Source organism: Pteronotus mesoamericanus, unplaced genomic scaffold (assembly GCF_021234165.1).
Source record: "Pteronotus mesoamericanus isolate MK-2021 breed Mesoamerican mustached bat unplaced genomic scaffold, CSHL_Meso_final contig_78, whole genome shotgun sequence".
NCBI lineage: Eukaryota > Metazoa > Chordata > Mammalia > Chiroptera > Mormoopidae > Pteronotus > Pteronotus mesoamericanus.
Window position 1 is genome coordinate 7,837,501 of NW_026555258.1, and position 11,443 is coordinate 7,848,943.

The 11,443-nt window shown below is 42.9% G+C and overlaps 1 protein-coding gene across 2 annotated transcripts in view; it reads right to left on the reverse strand.

Annotated features, from left to right (window-relative positions):
* Nucleotides 1-9,977, reverse strand: part of PBX3 (PBX homeobox 3) — a 191,534-nt gene extending 181,557 nt beyond the window's left edge. For both annotated transcript variants that reach the window (XM_054584372.1, XM_054584370.1), the window contains exons 1-2: nucleotides 9,687-9,977; nucleotides 8,677-8,750 (exon numbers count right to left, since the gene is read on the reverse strand). In XM_054584372.1, the coding sequence (XP_054440347.1) occupies nucleotides 8,677-8,750; nucleotides 9,687-9,886 (274 nt within the window). In that variant the 5' untranslated portion in view covers nucleotides 9,887-9,977. The remainder of the gene's footprint in view (nucleotides 1-8,676; nucleotides 8,751-9,686) is intronic.
* Between the last annotated feature and the right edge of the window lie 1,466 nt (nucleotides 9,978-11,443).

Below are 11,443 nucleotides of genomic sequence, written 5' to 3' on the forward strand. Positions count from 1 at the left end.
TATATTTTTAAATATATGTATGTATAAGTTTTCCAAATAGGTGGGGAGGATGTGTATATATATTTTTTTTTTAATGCAGTGATTTTTTTCCTCCCTTCAAATGTCACTCAAGTATTTCAGAAGCCCCTTACAATAATTCCTCTATAAATTTCTATTTACAAGGCTTACTAGTATGTCTGAAAGCCTGTAGAAACCTTTTTTGTTTAAAAAATAATAACATGCAATTTCAAAAGCTTTTTGTTCCCATTTCAATCAAAAATAACTTCATATGTTTTAAATGAAATTTTGCAAGTAATCAGAGACTAATGAGGATTCATTGATTTAACTAGTTCAGGGAGCCTGAGAAAGGAATGGGAATAAAGTAACCAAGTATTTAATTTAGAAGAGCAGCTAATGTGTAGGTACACTAAGTCCTTCTCACTGAGAAATGTAATCAGGACTTTTGTGTCAAGAGAGACTCTCATACCCCTCTCTGTGTACACATTCCTAACGCCCATTAACATTAACAGGCACCACACGGGCACCGTGCACACCGAGGAGATGCCAGCCTTGGTAGCGCGTATGCATGGCAGCTGTGGTAACTAAATAATCCATATGGCTCTGAAGAGAAGTTATGGTTTATTGGGTCTAGGAGTCACAGCTACAGTGGTGGAATTCAGACACTAGGACCAAGCCTCAAGATGAAGGCTTTATCCAAACTGGCTCCCAGCTAACCAAACAGGATTTGCAGTTAGGCCAGGGTCTTGCAATTATACCTCTAGTGATCGTTTACACAGGAAGAACTTCCATGTCTGAAGAAATCTTAATTTTTTTCACACACCCAGAGAAGTTTTATCTTCTTTCCCCATCCACCAATCCTACCCTAGTATTCGTTCATACATTTCCCAACAAAATAGAAAATCACATACACATAGTTGCTTTATAGAGAGATAATAAAAAGGCCTTGGCTTAAACCACAAAAGTCTTCAAAATCAGAATCAAGTATTAAACTCACCTTCAACATGAAAATCAAATAATATAGTAATCTTACACAACATACGCTGAAGTGTAAATTCCACAGGCTATGTAAACGGCAGAGTTTAACCATTAATTCTAATTGTTTTAGCTTTTAGGAATTAAAGTCAGAGTCTTAATGCTCATTCAATATAGATTCCTGAAGCCCAATTGAACAACCTCTTCCTCCTTTTCCTAGTGAAGCATATATTCTTGAAAAGTTCAGATTAGTAAATACACTGGTGCACAAGCATACAAGCAAGTTTTTACTTCTGAAAAGAAGTGATAATGGTTCACTGGCCCTGTTGCTGAAATTAGGCTTTAGGAAAAAAAAGACTGGATGGATGACGCAAAATTCTTAGTACACTTTCATATATAGAGAGCATAATGAAAAATGAAAAAATATTTGTATTTCCAATCAGGTCAATTAATATTCAGAAAAATTCTGTAACATTACACTTAAATAATCATGGAAGAGGAAAAAGAAAAACCCCACCAATGTTCTAGAAGCTTCTCTAGACCTTTCAATCAATTTTATTTATATGCAAAACCAAGAGAAACAAAAAAAAAAAAAAGAAGAAGAAGAAGAAAAAAAACAAAGCTCCTCCTGATGCTAAAGCTCTCAATTTACTGACAGGCAAATGGCTTCATGCTGCCACTTAATCTCATTTCTTGCATAATGCCCTCTAATTAGCATATCAAAGTGAATTAATACTTCTAGGGCATTAGCAATGGGGAAATCTGCTCCAGGCTCACAATAGCAGTTAAGAGAGAGCCAAGAAATCCTCAAAAACACCACAAACCACTTTGCATTGCAAAACTGTTCAATTTATTTATTCTCTCTCTCTAAACACTTTTACCGCACACTGTTTTACTACTGTTCACCAAACAAAATGATAATTGCCAAACTTACCAGCATCTGTAATGCCTGTTTAGAATCCTAATTTAGATTATGTTACAGATAATTTCTATATGCAACCATTTGTTCTATTATAAATGTTAATATAGAGACAGTGGAAATGTTGACATTCTCAATTAGTTAATTTGAATTTGAAATAAAATTATATGAGATTTTAAAATTTATGAATTTTTTTATGTAAAAAGCCACCTGCTGGACTCTGATGCCTAAGAAGTATGTTTGAAAACTGATGTATCACGTAAAGCAAAATGAACAAAAAAATCATTTTGCCATAACATATGTTGAGTCTCCCCAATAATGGTTTAAACATTGTGAGGAATCATCAGCATTAAAAGGATTACAATGTATGTATACCATGTCCTAATTAATATGATCACACAAAAAGGGTTATTGTTCAAAACAGCTTAACATTTTTAAAGCACTCAACTTGAAAAAAACAAGAAGTACAAAACTTTTAACAATAATTTTTATCCATAATTATACTTTTAATTGTTTTCAGTCCTAATCAGTTATTATCCTGTAGATAGTCAATTCAAAAAAAAAAAAATGCTATACCAATTCAACTTAACACATTCTATCATACCAATTTTTTGGCTAGGCATATACTCAAATTTAGTACCAAAGCAAACCACTTTTACCATCTAAAACTACAAGCATACTGCATTTATGGAATATGTCCACGAAAAACAATAGAGATTCTGATTACTATTCTGCCTACAAAAGGAATAATTAGAATCAAGTGTTAAAAAATAATGAAATTTATTTTCAAACATGTTCTGTGTCTGAAGACATAAAAAGACTTATTTTTTTCAGTGGCTCATTCAAGCATTATTTATAATTTATTTTTTATATAAAACACTGTCATCTAGCTGTGATAGCAATTTGTTTAACTTCTAGAACTTTGTGAAAAATCTGATAGCCAGGTCTGAAAAACTTTGACCAATTTACACTACATAGTAATGTAAATTATTTACTTTGTTCATACTTAAAGGCTCAAATGGCCTACTGAAGTAGAGCAAATGCTTGAAAAGGTCAACAGGGGAGGGGGTGTGTGTGCGAGCTTTGTTAGTCAGTTACTACCTAAATCATGCTGATAACACTGATAGATGGCTAAAACACAAGCCTGCTGAGAAAACAAATAAAACATTATTCTCATAGTGTCAATATTGAAATAATAAACATCTGAAGATGTTCACATATACACAAATAGAGGAAAAACAGTCTAAAAATCCTTATTTAACTTGATGTGTTGGTGCTGATGTTTGAAGTATTTATTGTGAATAGATACTTCAATGGTATGAGTATAAAATAAAGTGATGACTGATTTAGGGTGTGGTTCATGAAATGCGGCTTCAATTCTTTATAGCTTCATATAACTTCATCCTATACAATGCCACCACAAAGTAGCAAAATGTACGTAATCCAAGTAAGATGTTAAACTTAAATCTCTTATAAGTAGCCTTTTTCAAAATTAACAAAATGAAATCTAAAAGTACAAGTGAAATTAAAGGGAAAAGGATCATGGTATGAAAGATGTACACAGATATAGTCTATGAAAGCCGATGAACCAGGGTGCTCTCTGGAGCAAGTCAGGGCTTCCTTTGCTAGTGTAATATACTTTTGATTTGTAATAAAATTATGTAAATTTATATAATAACATAGTAAAGTCCCAAATAAAATACTAAAACTACACAAATCTGTAATGAAGTTCACTAAAATTGAGGCATGAAAGAAATACTTGGACAGATCAAGATAGTATTGACAAGAGGGTTCACTATACTATTGGCGGGGGGCGGAGGGGGAAATGAAAGACTGCCCTATATTTTTAGGATAATACTTACCTTACACTTTACATCATGATGTTCTAAACCAGTATGGTAGTGGATTTTTTTCCCTAAGTTTTCTACAAATATATTTTGCATATACCTTATGGGGATGGGACAGGAAGAGTAAAGAAAGTTAGAAAAATACCATTCTTTTACATCTTCTCTCAAAACCTTAGAAGCTAATTATACAAATTTACAAAATTAAAAAAATATTCTTAAATTGCTTTAAGGAAAAATTTGTGGTAAAATAATATAATTTGTGATTATTTCCAAGATACACTGACTGTATTTTTCCCTGCTTAATCGTTTAATATTTCCATTGTAAACAAGCCATGTCTAAAACTGAAATGAAATTTAAAATATTAGCGGCCCATTAAAATTTGCTTCAAAATAATTAATTGTGAAAGGGTGGGAGTTACAGAGAAAAACAAGACTGGCCAAGTGTTCCTAACTGCTGAAGGTAGGTGGTAAGTTCATGCGGATTCAAGTTTCTCTTCTACCTACATATTTTATGTTTGAAAGCTGTCTGTAATATTCATTAAAACAGAATTAGTCATTTATGGAACAGTGCAATTGTTTTTAAAACTTTGGAAAAATAATGACAATTATATTGGAAATACTGCAAGAGCAACTGAAAAGAATGTATACAATAAATACAAAAACATTTAGATTCACATGTAACAACTTTTGCTTTTGTCATTAAATTCTCACTTGATGGAATATTTGGTTTTTAAACACTGTGAATTAAGGAATTACATGGCATTGTACAAAAAAAAAGTGAACAAATTTTAATACTGAAGCATAAATTTAAAAAAAAGAGACCAGAAAAAGAAAACTCCAATGAGTCTCAAAGCCTTTTGGGTCAGAGTTAAATAGAGAGATGTTGACTGAGAACACTGCCCCTCTGAAAGCTAGTCACACTTGCAGCAATAAAGATAAAAGGTTTAATCATATAAATCATAATCTAAACGCATATAAAAGCTCACAAGCTACATTTTTGATACAGTTTTAATATCTAAAATTCTTATGACTCTCTTTATGGAGGGTTCCTTTAAAAGTAAAGCATTTTTAATAGTCATTTTCTTCTCCTTAAACATAAAAAACACTTCAACCAGCCCAACCAGCCAAGCAGGCCTTTCTCTTCCCCTGCGGACACCTCCTGCAGTAGAGAAGTTCATTAAGTTTTATGATCTTCCCAAGTCAGTCCTGCTTATAAGCCTCACAAAGGCCACAAATCTGGCAAACCATCATGTATGCCATTAGACATTACTAGTAAATGAACGCTATTTAGGGTTTGTGGTGGCAATAAATCAGAGTTTGGTTGGCAGCTATCAACACGGAGTGTTTTAACCTACCATTTAAAGAAAGGAAAAGGTTGAGCTGATTTTTTAAAAACATACAACATTTTTTCACGATAGGATTTAGATTATATACTAAAATGTTAGAGCTTTCACTGAAATTTTTTAAATACATTTTTTTCTCAAAAAAAACCTATTTCCTTCATTTGAAATGTCATAATTACGTTTTTTTCCCCTCAAAAAGAACCATTTCCTTTATTTGAAATGTCATAATTAGGGGTTTTGGAAAGAAGGCAGATTTGTGAGGATGTTAATGTTTCACAAAGAAAAGTAGTTCAACAATCAAGATTAAGGTCTCCAAAAAGATGTGAGGGAATGCACCAAAAAAAGTATATAGATGAGGAGACTTCATGGCATCATGAATACTCAATAAGAGAGAGGCAGTAAAATATGGCTAAAAAAAAATCAAAAGAAAAACCTTAACATATTTATCTCACTGGTTGCTTACTTAGTTTAAAAATGCACAAATATCTTGATTATAAAGCCTGTAACTTTTCAGTTGCTTTCAAAATGCATAAATACCACAATTTAAGAATGACAGGCTTTTCTGCCCAAAAATAACTGCATGATGAATTTAACAAAAAAAATACATTTTTAAGAAAAAGCAAGCATCTCATAGTAAAAATATACTTTTCCTATCTCTGATCACAAAAAAATATAATTGTGGTAGATTAACCCATTTATCTGTCAGAAGGGAAAAATACCTTTTCATATTTGGTAGGAGTGAAAAAAGATGTTTTCTAAACAAAATCTTTCATGTGCATCAGAACTGGCAGTGTTCACTGCCTGATCAGAAACCTCAAAATCTACTGGCAAATCTACAAATACATGGAATTTTTTAAAAATAATTGTCTCATTTTCAAAGAAGCACAACTGAAATGACATTATCCACTGAAGTGACAGTTTTCTCCCCCCTCTGCACTAGTCAACCCCCTACCTCCCATTATGCAGAATAGAGTCACCACATAATCTGCTTGGTTTCTATTACAAATGACTAGGTAAACTTTCTCTAGATTTTTCTCTAGATTAGAGAATTAATGTTTGGATACTACATTATTAGATTAAGTAAAATGATGTAAAGAAAAAGCAATATACAAATAAATGTATTCTACAATGATTATTTTTTATGAGTTCATGATGTTTCCAAAGAATGACTGTGGGAACAGATGGGGGAGGGGGGTGATGAAATTTGTTGCCCTGCTTCCTTTTCTTTGGTAACACTCATGTCTACACAGCTGTTTTATTTCAAATCAAGGATTCTGAGTCCAGCGTCCCTGTCTCCTTCTAAGACTGGTTTTGGAGGGTGAGGTGGAGCTATGGGTAGTAGGGGAGAAAGGAGGGGAGAGAAAGAGCTTCACCCCCATCAATCATTCGGTACTTAAATCCCATCCCTCTCCAGCTTAGAGAGGCTGGCAGGAAGATGCCTGCACCCAGACAGCCGCCTTTACTCTGTCGGCTGTTGGCTTTTTACAAAAGAGATAACGTACAAACTTGGATCCGCTGGCCAAAGCACAAAAAGAGGATCTATTTTACAAGTTATCACTGAAAGCCTCAGAAAAAATTTCAAACAAAAATTTCCTTTGTCAGCCACCTCTTGCTTCTTAAATAGCATGAGCTCTACCAAAGCTCTTTCTGCCAGTAATCCCAGACTCTGAAAAGACTTGTTTCTTTTTCGTAACTCACCTTTGACATGAGGTTGACTACACTTTCCTTTCAGAATAGTGTAAGTCTTGTGCAAATAAGTAACTAGAGGACTTATGCTTCCTAATTGAATTATGCCTGCTGCTAAATGTCTAAACAAGAAAAGCAGTTTGCTGGGTTTGGTGCTAAAACTGGCTAGGCCAAAACTTTAAGAAGGCAAAAACAAATAAACAAACAAACCAGTCATGAGAAGGGGATGGAAAGGAAAATATAAATCCCCTCACCCCAGTAATAAAATGCCGTATAAAGCGGAATCAATCTTAATATTCACAACATAGTCAATACCCCAGTGCTTAGCTGTCAGCAGAAACTGAAGTGGATCCGAGGTAGCAAGAAAATCCTTGGACATTAAGCAACATAATTTGCAAGAATTACGCACTTTCAGGTTGCTAAACTAAGAATCTTGAAGATTTAACACTTAATGTCTTATTTTATAGTCAGATAAAAATTATCTATCATTTTAAATGACAGTGCTTTCTAAAGATAGCTAAAAATCAACAAAGTTAGTTAATTTAAAATGCCTGTGGTTTACAAAATGGAAAATACATCTTTAAATGAATCACTCAATATTAGGGAACCATCAATACTAGGTGAATGAAAAACAGAAAAAAAAAGTCCTTAAGGCTCTCAATATTTGCTGTTTATTTTGGTTTTAGCATATATTTTAATAGACAGCCATAACCCATCATCTTGACTACTTTTAGGATCAGAATAGCATTGCAGAGTGGAAGTCTGTTTAAAAGGAGGGTAACTCTCCTACCAACTAACAATTATATGCAGTGTGCTATTATCTGTACACTCAATTTAAACACAGTCACATTTAACCTTTTAAATAGTATCACTTGGATATTGTTTAAATCCTGGACTTTTTAACTACCTCTTTGCCTCATTTTAAAAAAAAAAAAGACTTTATAATACAATATAGGCCACACACACACACACACACACAATCAACAGTAAAAGCTTGTTTAATGCACTTGCTTGTTATATACAGGGCAGATAATACCAAATACTAACTAAAACATATAAATTAAATCTCTAAATTCACTTGAGTTACAACTGTCACCTCAACACTAAAATATCTTCAATTTTAAAAAGTCTAACAAGAAAATTGAATGGAAATGAATTGCCAGAAATTTACCTAATATGTACTTGCAGTTTTCATTCCAGCACTTCTGCAAAAGCAGTCTTCTCATATAATCCCTGCCTTGAACACTTCAAAAATTGTTTAACGTGCATCTGTGGACCTTTTTCTACTTTATAAAATACATTAAGCATGTTTACAATGTAATGAGTTCAAGCATAAAAAATTTACTGAAAATATTAACAGATGAAATACATTGCGTATGCCTAAACTCATCATTAACCTTCCTTGTTTTTTAAAAGTAGTCTTCCCAACTAAAACACTAATTCAAACATGCCACTGAAGTCTGTTCAACTGCATTTATTCTATCTGTGGAGCTGACGCTTAAGGCTGTCCAAGTAAAACAAAGTTCAGGCGATGCTTCTCCCGGTGACTCGGTCCCTGGCATCCAGTCTCCCGTTGCTCCTTTTAAAAACTGACACACAAACAAGGCAAAAGGAGCGGGAGAGGGCGGCTGGTGCTCCGGGGCCCCCTCCCTGCCTGCAGCCAGGGGCGGCCGCCTGGGGACTGCGACCCAGCCCCATCCGCATCTACACTTCATTTTACACAAGGAATGGAATTGAGAAATCGACTCCAGATTTATTGCAGTTTTTTCTCAAGATCAGGAGGTGGGAAGGAGAGAATGATCAAAGATGGCGGTGCCCAAAAGCAGCAGCTCTCAACTGGAGAGTCGAAGGAGTAGCTCCGACCCCACCTCGGGGGTCTCCCGGCCCACTGCGAGGAGCAACGTCTTACCTGTTTTCTCTTTGATCTCACACAGGACGCTGAAGAGCGCGGGTTTCATTCTGTGACAGTTCAGGGCATGTTTCCTAAAAAGCAAATAGCAAAACACAAAGGTATTAGCATCACCTATGGAATAATATGGCGCCTTCAAGTTAGACCCAAGATTTAATTCCGGCCCCCAGCTTTGGAAAGCTCTTTTGAACCCTGGCAAGTCAACAGAAACTCAAGTTGACTAGTGAGCGACAGCCGGCAAGCTCCGGCGGCTTAGGCTCCAGCCCGAACGGAGCGCGACCCGTCTGCCCGGCAGGCAGCAGCCTCGGCAACCGCAGGGCGCGAACCCGCGCGGGGAGCCTGGACACCGGGCCAGGCGGCGACCCGCGGGAGGGGACGGAGCGGAGGGGCTCCTGCGTCCGCCCTCCGCAGGGGGAGCCGGAGCGGTGCGGGCGGGCGGCCGACTGCGGCCAGAGAGCGGTGACAGCTCGGCAAAGTTTGCGAGGCGGCCCTCCCTTCCCCGAGAACTTGGCCGTCCGCACCCGGCCCAGCCAGGGAACCGCCCATCGCCCCGCGCCCGGGCTGGGGCAGCTGCCCGGACGGCGAGGTCATCCCGCCTCCACGGGGAGCCCAGCGCTGGGACCTGGGCCGGAGGAGAAAGTTGCACTTCCCTCAACTGCGGCCCGGGTCCCTCGCCGGGCGACGTGCAAGGGGGTCCGGGCGGGAGGTTTGAATCCGCGCGAGGGGGCCGGGCTGCCAGAGGGCCGGACGGCGGGGAGCGGGGGGCAGAAAAACCACAAAATCCGCGTGGCGCCAAGTCCGTCCCGGGCCCAGAGAGCAACTTTGCTGACTCCCGCCCGCGTTCAGGGGCGCGGGCAAGTCCCCCGAGGCCCGGGCAGGCTGCTGGTTTTCAGAGAAAGTTCCCTGCCCGGGGCTGAGGCCCCTGCCCCGGGTGCCACCCCGGGCCCCGACTCGGCCGCGGGCCCAGCTCCCGCACACACACAAAAGATGCTTAATGAGACAACACCAACTTTGCTTGCGCCTCGTCCAAGCTCTGGTCCGTGATGGTCATGATCTGGTGGAGGATGTCGCCGATGTCCTGCTTCCTGCCGTCGCCGTCCGCCCCTTCGTGGCCGTGCGGGGGAGGCGGCAGGGCCATGCCCCCCTGCACCGAGTGGCCGGCCAGGTTCACCCCGGCCAGAGTCTGCAGCATCCTGGATTGATCGTCCATCCCGCCGCGCGCGGGCGGGAGCGGGCGGCGGCGGCGGCTGAGGCAAAGGCTGAGGCGGCGGCGGCGGCGACGAGGGAGGAGAAGAAAGAGGGGGAGGGGGAGGGGGAGGCGGCCGCGCGCTCCCCGCCCGCGCGGGGAGGGGGCGGCCCGGCCGGCGGGGCCCGCGGCAGAGGCGATGCGGCCGGGTTCCCGGCTCCGGCTTCCGCCGCCGCGGAGGCTGAGGAGAAGCGGCTGGCGGAAGCGCCGGGCTCCGCGGCGGTGGCGGAGGCGGAGGCAGCGGCGCCCGCTGCTTTCACGCGGCCGCCGCGCCGCCTCCTCGCAACCGCGCGCCCCGCCGGGCGGCCCCGCTCAACTTGCTCCTCAGCTCCGGCCGAGTTGCCGGGACGCCCGCCGCCCCCCGCGCCAGCCTGCGCCCTCCCCTCCCTCGGCCGCCGCCGCAGCCTCGGCCGGGCGGTATCCGAGCCCCGGCGGCTCCGGGGGAGGGAGCGGCGGCGGCGGGCGGCGGCGGAGGAGGAGGCCGGCGGGTGGGCCGAAGGGAGCGAAGGGGGCGGAGGAGGAAAGTTTGGGAGCGGGCGGGCCGGCGCGGCGGGGGCGCGGAGCCCGATGGAGGGCCCAGGCGGGCCGCGCGCCGGGCAGACAGCAGATTGATGGGGCGGGAGAAGTCGCCGCCGCCACTGCCGGAGCCACGCACCCTGCCAGCAGCCGCCGCGGACCGGGCTCGAAGGCCGCTGGGCTGAGGGATTGACAGGCTGCCAGTGCCACTCACTCACTGCGGCCCCAGCGCCCGGGGGGGAGGGGCGGGGGTGAGCGGGTGGGCGGGGGAGCGCTCTTCAAGCCCCGCCCCTGGGGGCGGTGCGCGCGTTCATTGGGCCTTGCGCCTCCCGCCGCCGCTGCTGGCTCCGCCCCTGGAGTTCGACCCGCCCCCTCTGGCCTCTGATCCCCAGTACCCGGGAGCTCGCCACCGGATCTTCACTCGTGTTCGCGACCTCGCACCCCTGGGCAGGCCGCCTGGGACCACAAGCACGACCTCGTCCTAGCCCCTGCTGCCTAGTGTTAACAGCCATGGGTGTAATGAGTTGTGTATGGGACACGGGGCAACTCGCTCCAAAACCAACCATGTGCTTCCCCAGAGCACGGTGAGCTTCACGCCTCGGACAGTGCCTGGCACACTTTCCCGCTCTTCCAGTCAGGAGATGGTACCCTCAGGGAGCCCGGCCGCCTGTCCCGGGCCAATCGCCTCGCGCTCAGAGCCGAGTAGGGCGGGACAGAGGCCAGAACGGGCTGTCCCAATTGGAGCGTTTGAAATGTCCTGGGCACAGGCGGGGATGCAGCGGATAGGGGCCCCGCCCCCCCGTGATCACCATAGTAACCGAGAGGGCGCTGCTAAGAGTTGGCTCTCGCGCTCTGGCCTTGCGCTGTCCCTCAAGAGGTGACCAGGTAAGGGTACAACCGTTGTCCCGCATGTTTGAAGTCTGCACTGAGCGAATCTTACTGCCATACACTTTCCCTTAGAAGGGGAGTTTATGGAAATATGTCAGAGAGAAGTGGACCTGGGAG